The 26865-nt window shown below is 47.1% G+C and overlaps 1 protein-coding gene across 1 annotated transcript in view; it reads right to left on the reverse strand.

The window, feature by feature from the left end:
* Positions 1-18289, reverse strand: part of zfyve9b (zinc finger, FYVE domain containing 9b) — a gene marked incomplete at both ends in the record, with an annotated part of 37009 nt that extends 18720 nt beyond the window's left edge. The window contains 4 exons of the mRNA XM_083648309.1: positions 4055-4177; positions 7266-7377; positions 17182-17384; positions 18277-18289. Coding sequence (XP_083504435.1) covers positions 4055-4177; positions 7266-7377; positions 17182-17384; positions 18277-18289 — 451 coding nt within the window. The remainder of the gene's footprint in view (positions 1-4054; positions 4178-7265; positions 7378-17181; positions 17385-18276) is intronic.
* Positions 18290-26865: the final 8576 nt, after the last annotated feature.

The raw sequence follows: 26865 nt of genomic DNA on the forward strand, positions 1-26865 counted from the left end.
CATGCATTTTAGCACCGCGCGCACCGCTCTCTTCAATGAGGAAATGGAAATCCAGACCTTGTAGAAAAGTGTCAATTTTTGGGGTTAGGGTTGAAAGTAATGTAAACCACTTTCTGAGGCACACAATTACTCACATAAGACCCTAAATTTAATAGTTAGAAGGTTTTTGTGGATTTTGGTTTCCAGGGACTTTAACATAACATAACATAATATACCATAACTTAACATAACATAATATACCATAACTTAACATAACATAATTTAAACCAATTCAACCTCTTTTCTTTTTTCAAATTTCCCCCCCATTTTCTCCCCAATTGTACTTGGCCAATTTCCCCCTGTTGCTGCTCCACCCTCTGCCAATCTGGGGAGAGCCGTAGACTAGCACCATGCTTCCTCTGACACATGCGCAGTTGCCAGCCACTTCTTTTCACCTGACAGCGGGGAGCTTCACCGGCAGGACGTAGCACGTGGGACTCGTGGGAGGATCACACACCAGTTCCCGTCCGCCCCGAACAGGCCCCCCGACCGACCAGAGGAGGCGCTAGTGCAGCAACCAAGAGGCGTGTATCCTTTTCCCAACGGGGTTTAGATGAAACCATGCCCTGAACTCATTTGATTGGTCGCCCCAACTGCTTCACGCCGCCCTGCCTCCTCCGAACTCATGCGCTGAAGCAAGGTGCACGCACACACACACACACACACACACACACACACACACACACACGCACACACACACACGCACACACACACACACACACACGCACGCACACACACACCATTTCCCCCTCCTTCCTGTCGCTGTCCTCCGGCACCACTGACAACAAACTAACAGCAGAGGTGACTCTGTAGAGGCACCGGTTAAAGACAAATCTTTCCCCGAAGTCTAGTGTGTTTTCCCCGTTTCTCCTTCCCCTGTTTCTCCTTCCCCTGTTTCTCCTTCCTCTGGAGATGTGTGGCTCTGAGAACTAGGAGGGGGAAGCGCATCCTGGCTTCCTTAAGCTGGTTTTATACTCACTTTTATACTGTGTTGGGCGCGACCCCCGTAGGCCCCGCCCACCACGTACCTGAAGATTTTTCTCGCAGCGCGACCTCCGCACGGCTTCTCTCCAAACATGGACGCTTGAGCCACTGAGCCCTGAACACTGAGCTGTGTTTTCATCACATTTCTTGACCCATGTGGTAGGCTAAAGTTTCATTTGCAACTCTTCGTTTTTAGTAATTTCAACAACTAAATGTGTTGTGTTCAATCATCAGGGCTGAGAACTGAAACGGCTATTCAGTAAAAACAAGTTTGGTGATTCATTCATGTGCTGATGTACGGTCGTTTGAGAGTGAAAGCGCACTCAGTACTGGACATAATAGCGTTTCATTGCGACTTTTCACGGGCTGTTCTCACTATTACCATTGTACAATGTAACATGCTGATCACTTCCGAGTATAAAAGCATCTGCCCCAGCGTGAGGTCCGCACGTGACTCGCGGAGCCTAGCTCGAGTATAATGAGCCCTTTATGCAGCACTGCCCGCTCCTAGTTCTCCCAGCCACACATCTCCAGGGGAAGGAGAAACGCTCCTAGTTCTCCCAGCCACACATCTCCAGGGGAAGGAGAAACGTTCCTAGTTCTCCCAGCCACACATCTCCAGGGGAAGGAGAAACGGGGGAAAATACACCAGACTTCGGGGGAAAGAGTTCTCTTTGACCGGTGCCTGCCTGGCAGTAAAGAGAGGCGTTCGGGTTGCGCCTCTGCTGTTTACGGTAGTGCGTTGACAGTCGTGGCGGAGGACAACGGCGTGTATGAGGGGGACAACCAATCAAATGAGTTTGGGGCGTGGTTTCATCTAAAAACCCCATTAGGAAAAGGATACACGCGACCAGGACACAAACCCCTAATCCGGCTTCCCACCCGCAGACACAGCCAATCGTGCCTGTATGGACACACCCAACCAGGCCGGAGGGAAGACGGGGCGCCAAACTGCGATCCTCATGTTGGTAGCGGGGAATCTACCGCTACACTACCCAGACTTAATAATCTACAGCTACACTACCCAGACTTAATAATCTACCGCTACACTACCCAGACTTAATAATCTACCGCTACACTACCCAGACTTAATAATCTACCGCTACACTACCCAGACTTAATAATCTACCGCTACACTACCCAGACTTAATAATCTACCACTACACTACCCAGACTTAATAATCTACCGCTACACTACCCAGATTTAATAATCTACCGCTACACTACCCAGACTTAATAATCTACCGCTACACTACCCAGATTTAATAATCTACCGCTACACTACCCAGACTTAATAATCTACCGCTACACTACCCAGATTTAATAATCTACCGCTACACTACCCAGACTTAATAATCTACCGCTACACTACGCAGACTTAATAATCTACCGCTACACTACCCAGACTTAATAATCTACAGCTACACTACCCAGATTTAATAATCTACCGCTACACTACCCAGATTTAATAATCTACCGCTACACTACACAGATTTAATAATCTACCGCTACACTACCCAGATTTAATAATCTACCGCTACACTACCCAGATTTAATAATCTACCGCTACACTACCCAGATTTAATAATCTACCGCTACTACCCAGATTTAATAATCTACCGCTACTACCCAGATTTAATAATCTACCGCTACACTACCCAGATTTAATAATCTACCGCTACACTACCCAGATTTAATAATCTACCGCTACACTACCCAGACTTAATAATCTACCGCTACACTACCCAGACTTAATAATCTACCGCTACACTACCCAGACTTAATAATCTACAGCTACACTACCCAGACTTAATAATCTACCGCTACACTACCCAGACTTAATAATCTACCGCTACACTACCCAGACTTAATAATCTAGAGCTACACTACCCAGACTTAATAATCTACTGCTACACTACCCAGACTTAATAATCTACCGCTACACTACCCAGACTTAATAATCTACCGCTACACAACCCAGATTTAATAATCTACAGCTACACTACCCAGACTTAATAATCTACCGCTACTACCCAGATTTAATAATCTACCGCTACACTACCCAGACTTAATAATCTACCGCTACACTACCCAGATTTAATAATCTACCGCTACACTACCCAGACTTAATAATCTACAGCTACACTACCCAGACTTAATAATCTACAGCTACACTACCCAGACTTAATAATCTACAGCTACACTACCCAGATTTAATAATCTACCGCTACACAACCCAGATTTAATAATCTACAGCTACACTACCCAGACTTAATAATCTACCGCTACTACCCAGACTTAATAATCTACCGCTACTACCCAGACTTAATAATCTACCGCTACACTACCCAGACTTAATAATCTACCGCTACACTACCCAGATTTAATAATCTACCGCTACACTACCCAGACTTAATAATCTACAGCTACACTACCCAGACTTAATAATCTACAGCTACACTACCCAGACTTAATAATCTACAGCTACACTACCCAGATTTAATAATCTACCGCTACACTACCCAGACTTAATAATCTACCGCTACACTACCCAGACTTAATAATCTACCGCTACTACCCAGACTTAATCAACGGTATAGATGCCATTCGTTTCTCTAAAGCAATGCCCCTTATGGTGTGACAAAGTTCAGCTCTTTGGTCTGGTAGCCAAAAGACATTCGGCTGGGAGCACCAACTGAAGATTGTTGCCATTGTACATACAGTAAGCGCTTTGAGTATCTAGAAATAATCAATTATTATGATTATAATAATACTAGATATAAGACGGCGTGAGAGCTATTAAAAACATGTAAACGAACCTATATAATGCAAGCTCCTTTTCATTTTCTATATGACTTTGTTTTCAGGATCACAGGTGAACCCTAAACCTCACTCTGAAACCACTGTACTTGCACTGTAAGATTTATAGTAAGTTTTATAGTATATTGTACCCATGTATATTATTATGTATTCTGTTTGATATTCACGATGATTGTTACTGAGTGTAGAGTGAAAGGAAAAAAAAACTTACAGTTGACCAGCTTGACCATGGCAAGTAGGTTGGCATTGAGGACAAAGACCAGCGGCTTGGGCCTGCCGCTCTCCAGCTCCTGAATAAGCAGTGTCTCAGAGGGCTTCTCCTCTACAGTGTAATCTGAGGAAACATCACACAGCTCAGAGGGCTTCTCCTCCACAGTGTACTCTGAGGAAACATCACACAGCTGTCAGACTAGAGCAGTGGTTCTCCACCTGTGGTACGGGTACCACTGGTGTTACGCGGGGCTCCCTCCCTCATACTTTATGCTGGTCATTTCTGAGGTGGTACTTGGTGTTAAAGGGGTGAGAACCACTGGACCAGAGGATCCTCCACAGGGCAATATGAGGAAACAGTCACACATCTGTCAGACTCCTCGCCCCGACACTTGGAGGCAGCACGATCCACTAAAGAGTTTGTCAGGCAGCTGTGGCCGAACACGAGAGCGAGCTTCATGAAAAATGTATGTCAGAGAATTGATTCAAGGTTGTGCAAGAATGAATACGCATTGTACAAGCCTGGCTTTAAATAAGATGCCAGGGTAGGTCGTTTTCATTAACGTTATTCTTTTTGCATGCCCCTGTTTAACCAGGCAAGACGAGGAGCACATTATTTACAGCAACAGCCCGGGGGAGGAGTTGCAGGGAGGAAGCAGGATTAAACACATTTATGCTCACCTGGGACTTCCCAGGCACTTTAGAGATCAGGAAATAGTGAAGACAACTCACACAAGTTCAAATGTCAAAGAACTTAGTGCATGCTGACAGGAAGTGATGATGGCAGAGGGCCAAATGGTGCTCAACTGTTCCTACTGCCGTTTAAACATTAATGAAGATGTAGTCTATACATTTGCAGTGTTTGGCACATTGACTGTATATTGAATAGCACTGACTATGTTTACATGCACACAATATTCCACTATTATTCGGAAAATGACAATATTCTGAATTTGATAAGGGTCATGTAAACAGCATATTCCAGTTGCATTTTCCGAAAACTATTGTTTAGATGTCTGACGTCTTACGCCAAAAATAAATGGTTAAAGTGACTGTTCTATCGAATTTCACAAAAAGCCATTTATCTCAGCATAAATTTTCAGACGCTGAAACCATGCTGTATTCTACTGCTAATGCCTACATAACTACTAACTCTACAAACTAACTATTTTAGACAGAGAAAGCACACATTCTATTAGTTCTTTTGAGATAATTTGTGTTCACAAAATCTTAGCAGAAAAGAATCCCCGGCTCTTGAAAGATGAGCCAGAATCCTCAAAAAAAAAACCTTGGCAGAAGCTAACTACAGTATTGAAAAAACGGCTGGCAGTGAATGTGTTAACAGACACCAACCAGGAAACCAAATACAAGCAAAGTGAACATGGGTTGCTGAATGAGCAGACAGATGAGTGGCGCCCCTGTCACCTCCACTCTGCTGCTCAACTGTCTGTCTTCCACATTTGTAGGAGCAGTGGCTGATCTTCTCCAATCAGCAACAGCCTTGTAGAATTACTTTTCTCCTCGATGAACCAACCAGCATGCAGAGACCTAGAGCACAGCCAATCACCAGCATGCATACACCTAGAGCACAGCCAATCAGTCACACAGCACAAACACCTATATGACCCCCCCATAACAGGAGGGTGTCGGGGAAAACCACGTGAGACTATGTCGGTTTAACTCAATCCATGTTTATCTGGTCATTTCGCCCGGTATCATGGATGTAAATGTGCCCAGACGATGAGCTCTGAAGGCGGCTTGTATCAGTTAAAAATGGTCGATGGGCTGGCTGGAAACCCAGTCGTCAAAAATCTGATTTTATTTTTAGACAGTATTTTGATAAACTGACCTCATCTATATTGTTACGTGTGTCTACTAAAATGATTCAAAGATCAGAAAGATAACGCTGTTTCTGATCATTTGCTACTACGGGTCTCGCTGATTGCTAATGTTGTTAAGCTAGGCTAGGCTGTGTTGTTGAGAGAGGCGATGCAATGGTGACGCGGGTAACCATGCCCCAAACCTTGGGTTAGGGTTAGGTAACCCATCTATTTATTGTCTATTTTCCTTGAAATAGGGCCATAATTTAGAAAACTGAGAACATGAGAGCATGAAAAATACTTAAATACCCAGTTTATTTAACACGTTCACTGCCGTGGACGAGTTAACTCGTCAAAAAAACAACAACGTTTTTTTTTGACGGTGGGACGTTGATCAAAGCCCCCTACATCTCCTATAAAAATATGGGAGCCACCGAACGTGTACAACCCATTCCACCGACCCACTAAGTGGCGACAGTGCTCTCCAGACTAGAGAAAGCCGAGCAAAAACAGCAGGAAAAAGCGTGAGGAAACCATTCTCATGGCGAAAACGCTTTCGCGCTGGGAGCTGGCGCACAACGGTGGGGGATTCCAAAAATAGACTCTGGGTGCAACACACTTTGAAACACGCAGCAGAAAGCCCAGAATCGCACGCAGCTTCATCAAAGCTCACAACCGAAACCCCAGAAACGAACAAGCCCGATCCAGACTTGCCCGACGAGCGGCCGCCAGGCAGCACAGACAGGCAGCAGAGACTCGCCTGTGACACACGCTGCAGAGCCACCAGAGACACACCCACGGAGGGAGGAGTTTGAAGGAGAGGGGGGTGGGGGTGCTGTTATATTGGAGGAAATTACTGTTCAGAACTATTGTTTAGATGTCTGATGTCTCACTGATGCCAAAAATAAATGGTTAAAGTGACTGTTCTGCCTGTTCTATCGAATTTCACAAAAAGGCATTTATCTCAGCTTTCCTTCTCAGACGATGAAACCATGCTGTATTCAACTGCTAATGCCTACATAACAGAACATGATAAAAACTAACTATTTTAGACAGAGAAAGCACACATTCTATTAGTTCTTTTGAGATATTTTGTGTTCACAAAGTCCTAGCAGAAAATAATCCTCGGCTCTTGAAAGATGAGCCAGAATCCTCAAAAAAAACCTTGGCAGAAGCTACGTACTGTATCGGATAAACTGTTGGCAGTGAATGTGTTAAGACATAGACCGAGAGAGAAGTCGGGTCATTTCCCCATTCACTTCAATGTTAATCACTTTCTTTTTGGAGTACAAAACCACAACAGCTCCCCCAGCAGTGAGTTTTCATTAAGACACTCAAAAGGATGTGCAGATATAGTATGAATGCTACAGTAGATATAGTATGTAGCTCTACCTCCTTTGACTCCAGTGGAGGTGAGGATGGGCGGCAGGCCGTCCAGAGGGATGAGGTTGGCAGAGCTGCTCACTAGAGCTGAGCTGCCCCATCCATAAGGTCCACACACCTCCTGCAGGGAGAAGAGGAGGGGGGAGGCAGGGATGAGAGGAGAGGATGAGAGGAGAGAGAAGGAGAGGAGAGGGGAGGAGGAGGAGAGAGAAGAAGAGGGGAGGAGAGAGGAAGGGAGGAGAGAGGGGAGGAGGAGAGAGAAGGAGAGGATGAGAGAGGGGAGGAGAGGGGAGAGGGAGGGAGGAGAGAGAAGGAGAGGGGAGGAGAGAAGGAGAGGGGGGAGAGGATGAGAGAGGGGAGGGGAGGAGAGAGAAGGAGGAGAGGAGGAGAGGAGAGAGGGAGGAGAGGAGAGAGAAGGAGAGGGGAGGAGAGGAGAGAGAAGGAGAGGATGAGAGAGGGGAGGAGAGGAGAGAGAAGGGGAGGAGGAGAGAGAGGAGAGGAGGAGAGGAGACGGGAGGAGAGGAGAGAGAAGGAGAGGAGGAGAGAGGAGGAGAGGGGAGGAGAGGAGAGAGAAGGAGAGGAGAGGGGAGGAGAGGAGAGAGAAGGAGAGGAGGAGAGAGGAGGAGAGGGGAGGAGAGGAGAGAGGAGGAGAGGAGAGAGAAGGAGAGGAGAGGGGAGGAGAGGAGAGAGAAGGAGAGAGGGGAGGAGAGGAGAGGAGAGAGAGGAGAGGAGAGAGAAGGAGGAGGAGAGAGGAGAGGATGAGAGAGGAGAGAGGAAGGGAGGAGGAGAGGAGAAGAACTAGTATTTACAAACTTGAAAATGCAAATTTCCTGGAGAAAATGTGAGCTAGCTGTAAGCAACTGGAGCAGAAACGTGTCAAACTTTCACAGTACGTAAAACATTCACAGTACTGTACTGTACATACAGTACTGTACTGTATGTACATACAGTACTGTATGTACATACAGTACTGTATGTACAGTACAGTACTGTATGTACATACAGTACTGTATGTACAGTACAGTACTGTATGTACATACAGTACTGTACTGTACATACAGTACTGTATGTACATACAGTACTGTATGTACAGTACAGTACTGTATGTACATACAGTACTGTATGTACATACAGTACTGTATGTACATACAGTACTGTATGTACATACAGTACTGTATGTACATACAGTACTGTACTGTACATACAGTACTGTATGTACATACAGTACTGTATGTACAGTACAGTACTGTATGTACATACAGTACTGTATGTACAGTACAGTACTGTATGTACATACAGTACTGTATGTACAGTACAGTACTGTATGTACATACAGTACTGTATGTACAGTACAGTACTGTATGTACATACAGTACTGTATGTACAGTACAGTACTGTATGTACATACAGTACTGTACTGTACATACAGTACTGTATGTACAGTACAGTACTGTATGTACATACAGTACTGTATGTACATACAGTACTGTATGTACATACAGTACTGTATGTACATACAGTACTGTATGTACATACAGTACTGTATGTACATACAGTACTGTACTGTACATACAGTACTGTATGTACAGTACAGTACTGTATGTACATACAGTACAGTACTGTATGTACATACAGTACTGTACTGTACATACAGTACTGTATGTACATACAGTACTGTATGTACATACAGTACTGTACGTAAAACATTCACAGTACTGTACTGTATGTACAGTACAGTACTGTGAATGTTTTACGTACAGTACTGTACTGTACATACAGTACTGTACTGTACATACAGTACTGTATGTACATACAGTACTGTACGTAAAACATTCACAGTACTGTACTGTATGTACAGTACAGTACTGTGAATGTTTTACGTACAGTACTGTACTGTACATACAGTACTGTACTGTACATACAGTACTGTATGTACATACAGTACTGTACGTAAAACATTCACAGTACTGTATGTACATACAGTACTGTACTGTATGTACAGTACAGTACTGTGAATGTTTTACGTACAGTACTGTACTGTACATACAGTACTGTACTGTATGTACAGTACAGTACTGTGAATGTTTTACGTACAGTACTGTACTGTACATACAGTACTGTACTGTACATACAGTACTGTATGTACATACAGTACTGTACGTAAAACATTCACAGTACTGTATGTACATACAGTACAGTACTGTATGTACATACAGTACTGTATGTACATACAGTACTGTATGTACAGTACAGTACTGTATGTACAGTACAGTACTGTATGTACAGTACTGTATGTACAGTACATACAGTACTGTATGTACATACAGTACTGTACTGTATGTACAGTACAGTACTGTGAATGTTTTACGTACAGTACTGTATGTACATACAGTACTGTACTGTACATACAGTACTGTATGTACAGTATATACAGTACGGTATGTACAGTACAGTATGTACTGTACATACAGTACTGTATGTACATACAGTACTGTACTGTACATACAGTACTGTATGTACATACAGTACTGTACATACAGTACTGTACATACAGTACTGTACAGTACTCTACCTACAGTGTCACTACCTACAGTGTCACTACCTACAGTGTCACTACCTACAGTGTCTCTACCTACAGTGTCACTACCTACAGTCACTACCTACAGTGTCACTACCTACAGTGTCACTACCTACAGTGTCAGTGTCAGTGTCTCCCAAACAGCTAAGAACCTTGGGGTGATCCTCGACAACCAGCTGTCTTGCTCTGCCAACATAGCTGCGACAGCACGCTCCTGTAGGTTCTCCCTCTACAACATCCGCAAAATCCGTCCCTTCCTCACAAGAGAAGCGACTCAACTCCTGGTCCAGTCACTTATCGTCCCTCGCCTGGACTACTGCAACGTGCTCCTGGCCGGCCTACCTGCCGCCGACATCCGACCGCTTCAGCTCATTCAGAACGCTGCAGCCCGTCTGGTATTCAACCAACCCAAATTCTCTCATGTCACTCCCCTCTTCCGGGACCTCCACTGGCTTCCCATCTCAGCTCGCATCAAATTCAAGACACTGGTACTGGCCTACAGGGCAGTACACCAGTCAGCTCCCCTGTACCTGCAATCTATGGTCAGGTTCCAAACCTCTCACCGCTCCCTTCGCTCCTCTACCAGTGCAGGGCGCCTCGCTCCTCCTTCGCTACGGGCGCTCAAAAGTCGCTCATCCCGATCTCGACTCTTCTCCTCCCTGGCACCCCAATGGTGGAACGAGCTGCCACCTTCGGTCAGGACTGCTGAATCAATGCCGATCTTTCGGAAAAGACTAAAGACTCACCTTTTCAGGCTCCACCTGGGCCCTTCTTGATCTAACTTCTTTCTCTCTCTTCTTTCTCTCTCTTTATTTAATATTAAAAAACAAAAAAACAAAAAAACAAAAAAATAAATCCTAAACTAAAACTCGTACCACTGTTCCTTCAGGATTTGTAGTTGTCATAGACTGTGCTCCATAGTTGATTGCTCTATTGCTGACAAAAAGTGTGTTACTGTAAGTCGCTTTGGATAAAAGCGTCTGTCAAATGACGTAATGTAATGTAATGTAATGTGTCACTACATACAGTGTCACTACATACAGTGTCTCTACCTACAGTGTCACTACATACAGTGTCTCTACCTACAGTGTCACTACCTACAGTGTCACTACCTACAGTGTCACTACCTACAGTGTCACTACCTACAGTGTCTCTACCTACAGTGTCACTACCTACAGTGTCACTACCTACAGTGTCACTACCTACAGTCACTACCTACAGTGTCACTACCTACAGTGTCACTACCTACAGTGTCACTACCTACAGTCACTACCTACATGTCACTACCTACAGTGTCACTACCTACAGTGTCACTACCTACAGTCACTACCTACAGTGTCACTACCTACAGTGTCACTACCTACAGTCACTACCTACAGTGTCACTACCTACAGTGTCACTACCTACAGTCACTACCTACAGTGTCATTACCTACAGTGTCACTACCTACAGTGTCACTACCTACAGTCACTACCTACAGTGTCACTACCTACAGTGTCACTACCTACAGTGTCACTACCTACAGTCACTACCTACAGTCACTACCTACAGTGTCTCTACCTACAGTGTCACTACCTACAAGTGTCACTACCTACAGTGTCACTACCTACAGTGTCACTACCTACAGTGTCACTACCTACAGTCACTACCTACAGTGTCACTACCTACAGTGTCACTACCTACAGTGTCACTACCTACAGTGTCACTACCTACAGTCACTACCTACAGTGTCACTACCTACAGTGTCACTACCTACAGTCACTACCTACAGTGTCATTACCTACAGTGTCACTACCTACAGTGTCACTACCTACAGTCACTACCTACAGTGTCACTACCTACAGTGTCACTACCTACAGTGTCACTACCTACAGTCACTACCTACAGTCACTACCTACAGTGTCTCTACCTACAGTGTCACTACCTACAAGTGTCACTACCTACAGTGTCACTACCTACAGTGTCACTACCTACAGTGTCACTACCTACAGTCACTACCTACAGTGTCACTACCTACAGTCACTACCTACAGTGTCACTACCTACAGTGTCACTACCTACAGTGTCACTACCTACAGTGTCACTACTACCTACAGTGTCACTACCTACAGTCACTACCTACAGTGTCACTACCTACAGTGTCACTACCTACAGTCACTACCTACAGTGTCACTACCTACAGTCACTACCTACAGTGTCACTACCTACAGTGTCTCTACCTACAGTGTCACTACCTACAGTGTCACTACCTACAGTGTCATTACCTACAGTGTCACTACCTACAGTGTCACTACCTACAGTGTCTCTACCTACAGTGTCACTACCTACAGTGTCACTACCTACAGTGTCTCTACCTACAGTGTCATTACCTACAGTGTCACTACCTACAGTGTCTCTACCTACAGTGTCACTACTACCTACAGTGTCACTACCTACAGTCACTACCTACAGTCACTACCTACAGTGTCACTACCTACAGTGTCACTACTCACAGTGTCACTACCTACAGTGTCTCTACCTACAGTGTCACTACCTACAGTGTCACTACCTACAGTGTCACTACTACCTACAGTGTCACTACCTACAGTGTCACTACCTACAGTGTCTCTACCTACAGTGTCACTACCTACAGTGTCTCTACCTACAGTGTCACTACCTACAGTGTCACTACCTACAGTGTCACTACCTACAGTGTCTCTACAGCTAAGAACCTTGGGGTGATCCTCGACAACCAGCTGTCTTGCTCTGCCAACATAGCTGCGACAGCACGCTCCTGTAGGTTCTCCCTCTACAACATCCGCAAAATCCGTCCCTTCCTCACAAGAGAAGCGACTCAACTCCTGGTCCAGTCACTTATCGTCCCTCGCCTGGACTACTGCAACGTGCTCCTGGCCGGCCTACCTGCCGCCGACATCCGACCGCTTCAGCTCATTCAGAACGCTGCAGCCCGTCTGGTATTCAACCAACCCAAATTCTCTCATGTCACTCCCCTCTTCCGGGACCTCCACTGGCTTCCCATCTCAGCTCGCATCAAATTCAAGACACTGGTACTGGCCTACAGGGCAGTACACCAGTCAGCTCCCCTGTACCTGCAATCTATGGTCAGGTTCCAAACCTCTCACCGCTCCCTTCGCTCCTCTACCAGTGCAGGGCGCCTCGCTCCTCCTTCGCTACGGGCGCTCAAAAGTCGCTCATCCCGATCTCGACTCTTCTCCTCCCTGGCACCCCAATGGTGGAACGAGCTGCCACCTTCGGTCAGGACTGCTGAATCAATGCCGATCTTTCGGAAAAGACTAAAGACTCACCTTTTCAGGCTCCACCTGGGCCCTTCTTGATCTAACTTCTTTCTCTCTCTTCTTTCTCTCTCTTTATTTAATATTAAAAAACAAAAAAACAAAAAAACAAAAAAATAAATCCTAAACTAAAACTCGTACCACTGTTCCTTCAGGATTTGTAGTTGTCATAGACTGTGCTCCATAGTTGATTGCTCTATTGCTGACAAAAAGTGTGTTACTGTAAGTCGCTTTGGATAAAAGCGTCTGTCAAATGACGTAATGTAATGTAATGTAATGTGTCACTACATACAGTGTCACTACATACAGTGTCTCTACCTACAGTGTCACTACATACAGTGTCTCTACCTACAGTGTCACTACCTACAGTGTCACTACCTACAGTGTCACTACCTACAGTGTCACTACCTACAGTGTCTCTACCTACAGTGTCACTACCTACAGTGTCACTACCTACAGTGTCACTACCTACAGTCACTACCTACAGTGTCACTACCTACAGTGTCACTACCTACAGTGTCACTACCTACAGTCACTACCTACATGTCACTACCTACAGTGTCACTACCTACAGTGTCACTACCTACAGTCACTACCTACAGTGTCACTACCTACAGTGTCACTACCTACAGTCACTACCTACAGTGTCACTACCTACAGTGTCACTACCTACAGTCACTACCTACAGTGTCATTACCTACAGTGTCACTACCTACAGTGTCACTACCTACAGTCACTACCTACAGTGTCACTACCTACAGTGTCACTACCTACAGTGTCACTACCTACAGTCACTACCTACAGTCACTACCTACAGTGTCTCTACCTACAGTGTCACTACCTACAAGTGTCACTACCTACAGTGTCACTACCTACAGTGTCACTACCTACAGTGTCACTACCTACAGTCACTACCTACAGTGTCACTACCTACAGTGTCACTACCTACAGTGTCACTACCTACAGTGTCACTACCTACAGTCACTACCTACAGTGTCACTACCTACAGTGTCACTACCTACAGTCACTACCTACAGTGTCATTACCTACAGTGTCACTACCTACAGTGTCACTACCTACAGTCACTACCTACAGTGTCACTACCTACAGTGTCACTACCTACAGTGTCACTACCTACAGTCACTACCTACAGTCACTACCTACAGTGTCTCTACCTACAGTGTCACTACCTACAAGTGTCACTACCTACAGTGTCACTACCTACAGTGTCACTACCTACAGTGTCACTACCTACAGTCACTACCTACAGTGTCACTACCTACAGTCACTACCTACAGTGTCACTACCTACAGTGTCACTACCTACAGTGTCACTACCTACAGTGTCACTACTACCTACAGTGTCACTACCTACAGTCACTACCTACAGTGTCACTACCTACAGTGTCACTACCTACAGTCACTACCTACAGTGTCACTACCTACAGTCACTACCTACAGTGTCACTACCTACAGTGTCTCTACCTACAGTGTCACTACCTACAGTGTCACTACCTACAGTGTCATTACCTACAGTGTCACTACCTACAGTGTCACTACCTACAGTGTCTCTACCTACAGTGTCACTACCTACAGTGTCACTACCTACAGTGTCTCTACCTACAGTGTCATTACCTACAGTGTCACTACCTACAGTGTCTCTACCTACAGTGTCACTACTACCTACAGTGTCACTACCTACAGTCACTACCTACAGTCACTACCTACAGTGTCACTACCTACAGTGTCACTACTCACAGTGTCACTACCTACAGTGTCTCTACCTACAGTGTCACTACCTACAGTGTCACTACCTACAGTGTCACTACTACCTACAGTGTCACTACCTACAGTGTCACTACCTACAGTGTCTCTACCTACAGTGTCACTACCTACAGTGTCTCTACCTACAGTGTCACTACCTACAGTGTCACTACCTACAGTGTCACTACCTACAGTGTCTCTACAGCTAAGAACCTTGGGGTGATCCTCGACAACCAGCTGTCTTGCTCTGCCAACATAGCTGCGACAGCACGCTCCTGTAGGTTCTCCCTCTACAACATCCGCAAAATCCGTCCCTTCCTCACAAGAGAAGCGACTCAACTCCTGGTCCAGTCACTTATCGTCCCTCGCCTGGACTACTGCAACGTGCTCCTGGCCGGCCTACCTGCCGCCGACATCCGACCGCTTCAGCTCATTCAGAACGCTGCAGCCCGTCTGGTATTCAACCAACCCAAATTCTCTCATGTCACTCCCCTCTTCCGGGACCTCCACTGGCTTCCCATCTCAGCTCGCATCAAATTCAAGACACTGGTACTGGCCTACAGGGCAGTACACCAGTCAGCTCCCCTGTACCTGCAATCTATGGTCAGGTTCCAAACCTCTCACCGCTCCCTTCGCTCCTCTACCAGTGCAGGGCGCCTCGCTCCTCCTTCGCTACGGGCGCTCAAAAGTCGCTCATCCCGATCTCGACTCTTCTCCTCCCTGGCACCCCAATGGTGGAACGAGCTGCCACCTTCGGTCAGGACTGCTGAATCACTGCCGATCTTTCGGAAAAGACTAAAGACTCACCTTTTCAGGCTCCACCTGGGCCCTTCTTGATCTAACTTCTTTCTCTCTCTTTATTTAATATTAAAAAACAAAAAAACAAAAAAACAAAAAAAAAAATCCTAAACTAAAACTCGTACCACTGTTCCTTCAGGATTTGTAGTTGTCATAGACTGTGCTCCATAGTTGATTGCTCTATTGCTGACAAAAAGTGTGTTACTGTAAGTCGCTTTGGATAAAAGCGTCTGCCAAATGACGTAATGTAATGTAATGTAATGTGTCACTACATACAGTGTCACTACATACAGTGTCTCTACCTACAGTGTCACTACCTACAGTGTCACTACCTACAGTGTCTCTACCTACAGTGTCACTACATACAGTGTCACTACCTACAGTGTCACTACCTACAGTGTCACTACCTACAGTGTCACTACCTACAGTCACTACCTACAGTGTCACTACCTACAGTCACTACCTACAGTCACTACCTACAGTGTCTCTACCTACAGTGTCACTACCTACAAGTGTCACTACCTACAGTGTCACTACCTACAGTGTCACTACCTACAGTGTCACTACCTACAGTCACTACCTACAGTGTCACTACCTACAGTGTCACTACCTACAGTGTCACTACCTACAGTCACTACCTACAGTGTCACTACCTACAGTCACTACCTACAGTGTCACTACCTACAGTGTCTCTACCTACAGTGTCACTACCTACAGTGTCACTACCTACAGTGTCATTACCTACAGTGTCACTACCTACAGTGTCACTACCTACAGTGTCTCTACCTACAGTGTCACTACCTACAGTGTCACTACCTACAGTGTCTCTACCTACAGTGTCATTACCTACAGTGTCACTACCTACAGTGTCACTACCTACAGTGTCTCTACCTACAGTGTCACTACTACCTACAGTGTCACTACCTACAGTCACTACCTACAGTCACTACCTACAGTGTCACTACCTACAGTGTCACTACTTACAGTGTCACTACCTACAGTGTCTCTACCTACAGTGTCACTACCTACAGTGTCACTACCTACAGTGTCTCTACCTACAGTGTCACTACCTACAGTGTCACTACCTACAGTGTCACTACTACCTACAGTGTCACTACCTACAGTGTCACTACTACCTACAGTGTCACTACCTACAGTGTCACTACCTACAGTGTATCTACCTACAGTGTCACTACCTACAGTGTCTCTACCTACAGTGTCACTACCTACAGTGTCACTACCTACAGTGTCTCTACCTACAGTGTCTCTACCTACAGTGTCACTACCTACAGTGTCACTACTACCTACAGTGTCACTACCTACAGTGTCACTACCTACAGTGTCACTACCTACAGTGGCCGATGAAGCGTCTGATGAAGACCTGATGGTCGAAACATCAATAAACTGACCTGGGAGCTAAGGTTCAACATAATCTAGGGATGATATTCTACGTAATCTAATTGATCTCTAGAGTAATCTTTAGGACAATCCCACATTGATAGCAGTCTCCTGTGGCCGCGAGGCTCTCCTGAGCTGCGGTGAACCCACAGGACTTCTGATTGGCCCTCCCAGGGCTCTCCTCATCAGCGGTGAATAGCTGGGCCCTCTGATTGGAGTGGTGGGGGCCGACTCAGACTGCTTAGAGGGCAGGATGTCATCAGCAAACCACACCCTCCTCTTCCCTCTGGGAGGCGTCCCTGTGTGGGGGAAATAGATCCTAAGTCACGCCTCTTCAGCATATGAACTAAGGGACTTCATCCGCCATTCATTTGTCCATCTACATTTTGTAAAATGCTTATAAAAATAGTTTTACTTTGTCAAACCAAGCGATTCAGACACCATAGGACATTTCACAAATATAAAAAATAAAAACATTGATTGATTGATTGATTTATCCATTTTATTTTTTATTTTTGGTCCCAATGAAATGCTATACAGTATGGTCTCTCCTGCTTCTAAATATAGCTGAATCGCTTGGTTTGACAAAGTAAAACTATTTTTTATAAGCATTTTACGAAATGTAGATGGAAAAATGAACGGTGGATGAAATCCCTTGGTTCCTATCCGTAATGCGGAAGAGGGCGTGGCTTATGCACTCTATGGGCCCGATCTTCGCACACGTGCTGGGCGGTGGCGCAATTGGAGGTGTGCCCAAATCGTCTGCTATCCTCCGTGCCCCGAAAAATGCCACTGGCGCAGCGCGCAAACGGCATCTTAAGGATCTGCACAGTCAAAAATTATGCACAGGTGTGGCCTGGGTGTTACATAAATCAAACCAATCAGATTCGCCTCTCCCATTCCCTTTAATACCGTTTGCACGAGTGGAGAACCCGACACATTATATTTGTATTATCGATCATAACGGCCCATCAGCACTGGAGCTCTGCAAGGAGGCGTGCTCACTCCTGAATTCTTCATCCTCTACTGCACTCGAGCCACCCTTCTGTCAAACTCCTGAAGTTTGTGGACGATACAACCCTCATTGGATTTATGGATTAATAACTGATGTGGACAAGTCGGCCTACAGGAGGGAAGTGGACCACCTGGCCTTCTGGTGCAGTCAGAACCAGCGTTTCCGCTAGCACTCACAGCTGCAGGACATCGTGTCCTTTAAGATTTCAAATAAAGGACAAAATGGTATAAATTCAGGACACATTAAATCAGTGTTTATTGAGCTTAAAAACCTACGCTGCGCTGTGTGGTGTGGCGATGGTCCAGCTGGTCGTCTCGTCCAGGCGGAAAACACTAGCGTCCCGATAATATAATAGATCCATGCGTCCACGTTAGCAAGCAGGCAGAAAACACTAGCCTCTACATTAGCATCAGGCTACAGTTCTCAGATGATAGGATAGCATGCAAGACTTTAGCCGTACAAACACACTTATTACAAATGAGTCAGGCTAATAAGAGTACTAGAAAATAGTAGACTTGGCTTGCTTTGGGTAGCTACCCACTAAGTTAAGAGGAAAACACACGCGCTATAGACGGTTTTCACCTGTGTGTTGCGCAATAGCCACAACTCAGCACGGCTGTATTCAGACCCGAAGTATGAACTGGAAACCGGAGTATGTTATAAACCTTATGAATATAGTCACGTTATAAACAACTAACCAACGCTGGGGGTCCGTATGGAAACAGTGTTACTCTAAATGGTTAAAAGTTAAATAAATTTGGTCATTCAGTGGTTCATTACTTTACTGCCATGTAAAGTAACTAACGTTAGCCTCTAGCAGCATTAGCCACAGTATCCGTCTATATCAGTGCCCCAGTGCACAGCAGCGAGCGCAACACAAACCTCACTGCACTGTCCAAATCCCAACGCTCAGTCCCGCCCAGCTGCCCCATTAGCCAATAGCATTTGAGAGAAACGTGATGTACCTCTCTAAACTGACCAGTCAGAAGCAGCTAAAGACGAGCAGTACGAGCAACTACAGTGTTACCAAACTATAAAGTGACAGGTCAATATTCTTGACTCGGGGTTTAACTCGGGGTTACAATAATTAATAGCATCGGGACTCGGGAGATAATTTACAGGACACGGTGTCCTGCAGATTTTAATTTACAGGTTTTTGATTCATTTTAAAGGCCAATGTCCTGCAATTATGGGACAACGGAAACCCTGGTCAGAACCACCTAGAGCTGAACGCTCTGAAAACTGTGGAGATGGTGGTAGACTTCAGAAGAAGCCCAGCCCCTGACTGCCCCCCTCATCCTGTGTGACTCTCCGGTTAACAATGTGGAGTCATTCAAATTCCTGGTGAACAACAATGTCCCAGGACCTCAGGTGGCAAAAGAACATCACTACCACCACCAAGAAGGCCCAGCAGAGGATGTACTTCCTGCGACAGTTGAGGAAACACAAACTGCCACAGAAAACGATGGTGGAGTTCTACACAGCCGTCGTTGAGTCCATCCTCACCTCATAAGGTGATGCCAAGAAGATCATTGGCTGCAACCTTCCGTCTCTCCAGGACCTGTACAACGCCGGGCAGGAAAGACTATCGCCGACCCATCCTGGTCATCATCTTTTCCAAAGACTTCCACTCGGCAAAAGGTTCGAGTCTATCGGGACCAGAACCTCACGCTACCTGAACAGTTTCTATCCCACAGCTGTGAGGCTCACAAACAAGCCCCCTGCCCTCCCACTGACGCTGAGACTTCCAAACCTCTCCCCACCCATAGGTGTAGTCCCTGTGTAACGCGAGGGAACGGCGTTCCCATACTTCTCCAAGGGGTGTTTTGTGTGTGTCAGTGTGTGTGTGCATGTCGAGCCAATAAAACGAGTGAAACTTGACAACGTTGTCATTCGTCCTATATTTAAGGTGGGCTGAATGATTCACACAGCATCAACTCGCGGCTTGAAGAAAGAAGGAAACATTCCACCTTTTTTGGGCTTTGTTGGGACATGACCTGTGCGTGTGTGCAGGTGTTCCCCATATAGGTGCGTTCCCCCACTTCTCTAGATAGCACTACACCTCTGTCCCCACCACTCTGTTACTCACACAGACAGACACAGACACAAACACTAACACAAACAGACAGACACAGACACAAACACTAACACAAACAGACAGACACAGACACACAAACACAAACAGACAGACACAGACACACAAACTCTAACACACAAACACACAATGCTCCTGCACTGATGTTGCACCTCCCACCTCCCTTGGCAGTTAAACATGTGCAATACGATGCAATTCATGCATATAACCTATGAATAGAACCTTTGACTCGCATTTGTATCGTGTTTATATTTGTGCGTAGCGATGTATCCAAGGAGTTCCCGTGCAGTGTCTTGGAGCAGCGGAGAATAAGGGTGGTTTTGCCTCTTCTAAGCACTAGAGTCCGGCAATGGTTTGCGCGTCTACAAGGGCTGCACGATTAGTTAACTAAGATTGCGATCTCGATTCATACATACTGCTGATCTCATTTCTAAATAACGTCGATTCTGCAGCATTTTGATTCAGGACTTCAGCTGCAACAAAACAAGCGCTCCTGAAGTTGCATCAACAAATAACAACACAGCATTGCGTCACGTGATGAAGTGAGCACATTGGGAGCTCAGAGCAGCAGTACATTAGTCTCCCTTCCGTCCGAGGAGTCTGGCGCCGCAGGTCTCCATAGTGGGATTGCGATGGGTGGCGCTTAGCAGCAGTGCCCTTGGAAAATAGTTTCCAACAATCCAATTTGCCGTTTTCAGCGTGTAGCAACGAGCTAGCGTGTAGGTTTCTGCCGTTAGCTTGCTAGCTAGTTAGCGTTGTTGTTTTCACTGAGGCGGCAGGGCACTATTTACGGGCAGATTGACAGCTGCGCGAGGCGGATGCTGCGCGGGGCGGACGATAGGACATGACGCGCGCAAGGGTGCGCAAATCGGCTCGCAGGTGCAAAACGTAAATAGTGCGTGTGCGAAGATAGGGCCCTATGTCAGACTCAGTCATGCGCATAGTTTCAAAGAATTGTTCTTGACATATTAAATTCATTACTTATTAAATTTGTTCATTCTTGACATGATTAAAGTCATTCATTCTCACTTTTCACAAGGCTTGAGTGACAGGAAACACACACCCGTCCCTCCTTGCCATCCAGATGTGTGAGTCTGAACTTCAGATTGGAGCAAACTGAACAAAACACCTGACAACACACACACACACACACACACACACACACACACACACACACACACACACACACACACACACAAAACCATACAGGGATGCACATTAATTTCAGACATCAACTGCCAATTTACTCACTCCCCTGAGGAAGTCCAATATCTTACTTTTCACTTTAACCAGAGCTGCAACGTTTAGTCGATGAATTGATTAGTTGACAGAAAATTAATCTGCAACTATTTTTTATAATCGATTAATCATTTAGACTCATTGCTAAGAAAATAATTTAAAAAATGATCTCATTCGACCAGAGCATGTGAGCAGAGCGGAGAGCGGAGCGGAGCGGGGGGATTTTGGCTTGAGCGGTGAGCGGGGACCAGAGCGCCACCGATCGTGAGTGGAAACTTTGGGCTGCTCCGTGAGCGTGGAGCTGTAATTATCACCACTCCACTCCGCTCACATGCTCTGCATTCGACCTTCTTAAACTTTCTGGTTTCTTTAGTCGACTATGACAGCAAACTGATTCTCTTTGAGTTGTGGGCTGTTGGTCAGGAGGACAAAAGACGACATTTGAGGATGTCCTCTTGGGCTTTGGGGGAAAAGTGATCAACATTTTTCAACATTGTGTGACATTTCATCGACCTGACAACTCATCGATTAGTCGAGAAAATAATCGACATATTAAATGACTTTAATTAAAATGATTGTTAGTTGCAGCCCTAGTACTGAGGACATCCAATGATATTTCACTCTTAACAGACAACATGAAAAAACGAGTGGTGAATTCCCTCACCTTCCCGCAGGCGCGGCAGTGGTGCCTCCTCTTGGTAAAGGTGAACTTGACCTCACACTTCATACAGACCTGCGCTTGAGCGTCAGGGATCCACACTGGAGCCACCTCCCCCAGCAGGACGCTGCACACTGGAGCCACCTCCCCCAGCAGGACGCTGCCTCGCTCCTTCTCCAGAATGCTGGCGGGGTCTGGCTGGAGCTCGTTGTCTGGAGCCACAGGAGAGGAAGAGGTGTCGCCCGTCGCTCCTTCCCCCCCGGCCCCGACGCTGGCATCGGCCTCGTCTCGTCCGCTAGGCCCGGGGGTCTGGAGCTCTCTGGGGGTCTGGAGCTCTCTGGGGGTCTGGAGCTCTGCGGGGGTCTGGAGCTCAGGGGAGCCCGCCCTGCCGTACGCCTCCTCCAGAGGGAGAGTGCAGGGAGCCTGCGGGCCGCTGCACTGCTCCAGCCTGCTCTCCTCCACCTCCTTCTCCTCAATCACAGAGTCTTCCTTGGACAGCGGTGGCTGGGGCTTCGTCCTGTCCTCCACCATCTCCTGGTCCTCAGGGGTTCTACACATTTTCAAGAGAAATATCCCATATATTTTCCAGACCTTGATTTGTTTTGAAGATTTTGTCTGGTGTTCAATATGATTTACGCAGATAGACATCTTGCCCCCGTTAACTAGGTCATATCACTGTATAGATGAAGATTGTTCTTCACAGCCACACATATCAGAATATGTGAGATGATTGGCAGGGTTCCTACTAGCCGCAAAACGCGACTATTTCACTCGAGTACCTCTCCCATCATAGTCGCGCTCGCCCGACCCCTTTATCGAGGGAAAGTTGCACATTTAGCGATCTACAAGCTTCAAACATGCACCAATCACTAATATAAACTACGCACCTTGTTGCCACGGATGTTGTCGAGCAGGCCGCGCTGAGGCCGCGCTTTGTTAACTCGTATTTTAAGAAAGTTTGGGTTATTTGTGTGTCCGGAAACATTATTTTCCCTTCTCCAACGACTCTTCTTCTTTTTTGCTGCTCACCGGTTCAACTGCTCAACTGCGCCACCGCATCATGGGGTATTACATCATGTGTCAAGTATGGGGTTTGCCCTGTGTCGTTCTGTCAGTCACAGGTTTCATGATGCGGTGGCGCAGTTGAACCGGTGAGCAGCAAAAAAGAAGAAGAGTCGTTGGAGAAGGGAAAATAATGTTTCCGGACACACAAATAACCCAAACTTTCTTAAAATACGAGTTAACAAAGCGCGGCCTCAGCGCGGCCTGCTCGACAACATCCGTGGCAACAAGGTGCGTAGTTTATATTAGTGATTGGTGCATGTTTGAAGCTTGTAGATCGCTAAATGTGCAACTTTCCCTCGATAAAGGGGTCGGGCGAGCGCGACTATGATGGGAGAGGTACTCGAGTGAAATAGTCGCGTTTTGCGGCTAGGTTCCTACATGCTTTCCATTTTAAAATTCCATATTTCCCCCAGACCCTATGTTCTTGACTGGAGTTGATTTACGAGGGTATTTGATACAACGCATGCTGGGTAAGAAGAGCATCCCTCTATCAGAACATTATTGTTCAGTCACATCAACAACAACTGTGGACTCAAAGTGGCTCCACAATAACATAAAAGCTATAATTACTGTATGTGTGTCTCAGACCTGAACCACAACATTTTCCAGACTTTTCCCAAACTATTCAAAACCTGGAAATAATCAAATTCGTTTTTAATACTTTTGCAGAGTTTCCAAACCTGTGTAGGAACCCTGGGTGCACCTGGGGCCAAGCGGCCTGGTCAGGGCTCAGCACCAGCGGGCTGGAGGCCTCCCCAAAACACCTCTCCCCCCAGGCAGAGATGGTGGTCACAGTGCAGTGGCCCTCCTCCAGCTGCTTGAGGAGCTTCTGAGACTGGCTCTCCAGCTGGGTGGCGCAGCTCTTTTTGGCAGCCGATGGTTTGTGGTCCCCGGGCCCCTCGGGACACGTTTTGGACGGAGACTCCGGTCCGATTCGGCCACAGCCGAGCCCCGGTTTGGTGACATCTCCGTCCTTCTGCACCAGGAGACAGGGTCTGTTCAGCCAGTGCTGCTTGGTGTCCACGAGAGATGGACTGTCCCCTTCATCTGTTTGGAGGCGTGCGTAGTGTGGTCACATGACTCATGCATTCTCATCACACAGCAGGCACAGTCATGCTCACACACCTATAGACACATTATCTCAGGTCACTTAGAACACTTTACGTCCAGTAGCATCATCACAGTTATATACTACCAACATATATCTACACACAACATAGGTTACAGACATCGATCTTATACCATGGTCTGGGTGAACACTCGATTCTGATTGGCTGCAGAGTGTCCATTAAAAAGTGATAATGTACAGTTGGTAAAGTCGTTCAGCCAAATGGTCTGTTCACCATTCATATCAATGCGCCATAGTTTCAACAGTGTTATCAAGAGAGCAGTTTGAGCTCTATACCCCCGTTAAGGGTTAATATGGCACTTTTGTAAGTTGAGAAAAAAATGAGTCGTTCAAAGTAAGTATTTAAAATCACCCCTGTGTGCTCAGTTGATCAAAAATAACTCTTATTTACAATTTTGATTTTCATTTCGGAGATTTCCCTCTCCTGATAGAAGCCGGCTCTGAGCCATTAAGTGACGCACGTGCCTCTGCAAGCTGAACGGGGGCGAGCTGCACCCTGCAGGGGGCGAGCTGCGCCCTGCGGGGCGAGCTGCGCCCTGCGGGGCGAGCTGCGCCCTGCGGGGGCGAGCTGCACCCTGCAGGGGGCGAGCTGCGCCCTGCGGGGGCGAGCTGCGCCCTGCGGGGCGAGCTGCGCCCTGCGGGGGCGAGCTGCACCCTGCAGGGGGCGAGCTGCGCCCTGCGGGGGCGAGCTGCACCCTGCGGGGGCGAGCTGCGCCCTGCGGGGCGAGCTGCGCCCTGCGGGGGCGAGCTGCACCCTGCAGGGGGCGAGCTGCGCCCTGCGGGGGCGAGCTGCACCCTGCGGGGGCGAGCTGCGCCCTGCGGGGCGAGCTGCGCCCTGCGGGGGCGAGCTGCACCCTGCAGGGGGCGAGCTGCACCCTGCGGGGGCGAGCTGCGCCCTGCGGGGCGAGCTGCGCCCTGCGGGGGCGAGCTGCACCCTGCAGGGGGCGAGCTGCGCCCTGCGGGGGCGAGCTGCGCCCTGCGGGGGCGAGCCGAGATGGAGGCAGAATCCCGACTAACAAAACTGCCCTCTGAACACGTGTGAGCATCATGTCCCATGTTGCGGTCTGAGCGAGGGGACTATTTTCTCTGCGGTTCTTAAATCATCTCCAAGGTTATAAAAACTAAAGTTTGATTGCAAAACACATGAAAATATAAATGAATGATCTTGTTTTGTTGGCAAGTGACCATGGTATAAGCGGGTTAATGCACTTCGAGGTGTCCATTATCACTTTTTAAGGGACTTCGCGGAAGCAACCGGTCCGAGGCGCCAGCCGAGGACCGGTTCACGCTTCTCGCGTCGTCCCTTAAAAAGTGATAATGGACACCTCGTCGTGCATTAACCCTTACATATACATACTATACTTTTTGCTACATTATATACATTGTTATTGCAAAACACAAACACAGCATGTCTTTAGACTGTGGGAGGAAACCCACGCAAACACGGGGTCAACTCCACACAGAAAGGACCGGGGTGAGGAGTCCTGCTGTGAGGTGACACAGTGCTACCCACTGAGCCACCGTGCCCACTACCCACTGAGCCACCGTGCCATGCCCACTGAGCCACCGTGCCCACTACCCACTGAGCCACTGTGCCCACTACCCACTGATCCACCGTGCCCACTACCCACTGTGCCCACTACCCACTGAGCCACCGTGCCATGCCCACTGAGCCACCGTGCCCACTACCCACTGAGCCACCGTGCCCACTACCCACTGAGCCACCGTGCCATGCCCACTGAGCCACCGTGCCCACTACCCACTGAGCCACCGTGCCCACTACCCACTGAGCCACCGTGCCCACTACCCACTGAGCCACCGTGCCCACTACCCACTGAGCCACCGTGCCCACTACCCACTGAGCCACCGTGCCCACTACCCACTGAGCCACCGTGCCCACTACCCACCCTACACCGTGCCGACTACCCACTGAGCCACCGTGCCGACACACACGCTCATTATAAGAATGGCTCATTAGCTGGAGAAGCTGTGTTCATATGTGCAGTGGCCATTAAGCCACATGTGGCCATTTTCCTCATCAGCACTAAGACACTTAACAGCTTTCCATCATCAGCGTTAGTGCTCTGCTGCCCTTGAGACGCATGTCTCTGAGTCCAAGCTGACTCACTGTGGCAGGAAACCTGGCTACATGGTAAAAGGTTGGTTCTGCAGAGCCAAGTGACGTCCTAAACACAGTATGCAGCCCAATGAAACACGAGGAAAACAAGAGAGCACAAGACACAAAAGCTGTTGGAAAGACATAAACAGGCCTACCTAACCAAATGTACTAAATAGCTATAGAACCAACAGGCCTACCTAACTGAATGTACTGAATAGCTATAGAACCAATACCTACTTGAAGAACAACTAAACCTGCCATGCAGCTTCTCTTGGCTCCCTAAGAGCGTGTCGACCACTGACCTAAAGAATATGGACAAACCTCCACGAGTTTTTGGACTCACATTTGGCAGAAAAGTGTTATGTGTCGCCATCTTGGGGTCCTTGCCCAGCTCACGTGAGATGGGAGTTTCCCAGAGCCGCAGCTCCACCTGCTATTGGTCCGTGATCGGCAAGTAGCA

The sequence above is a fragment of the Poromitra crassiceps genome (genome assembly GCF_964638095.1).
Source record: "Poromitra crassiceps genome assembly, chromosome: 12".
In the NCBI taxonomy this organism is placed as follows: Eukaryota; Metazoa; Chordata; class Actinopteri; order Beryciformes; family Melamphaidae; genus Poromitra; species Poromitra crassiceps.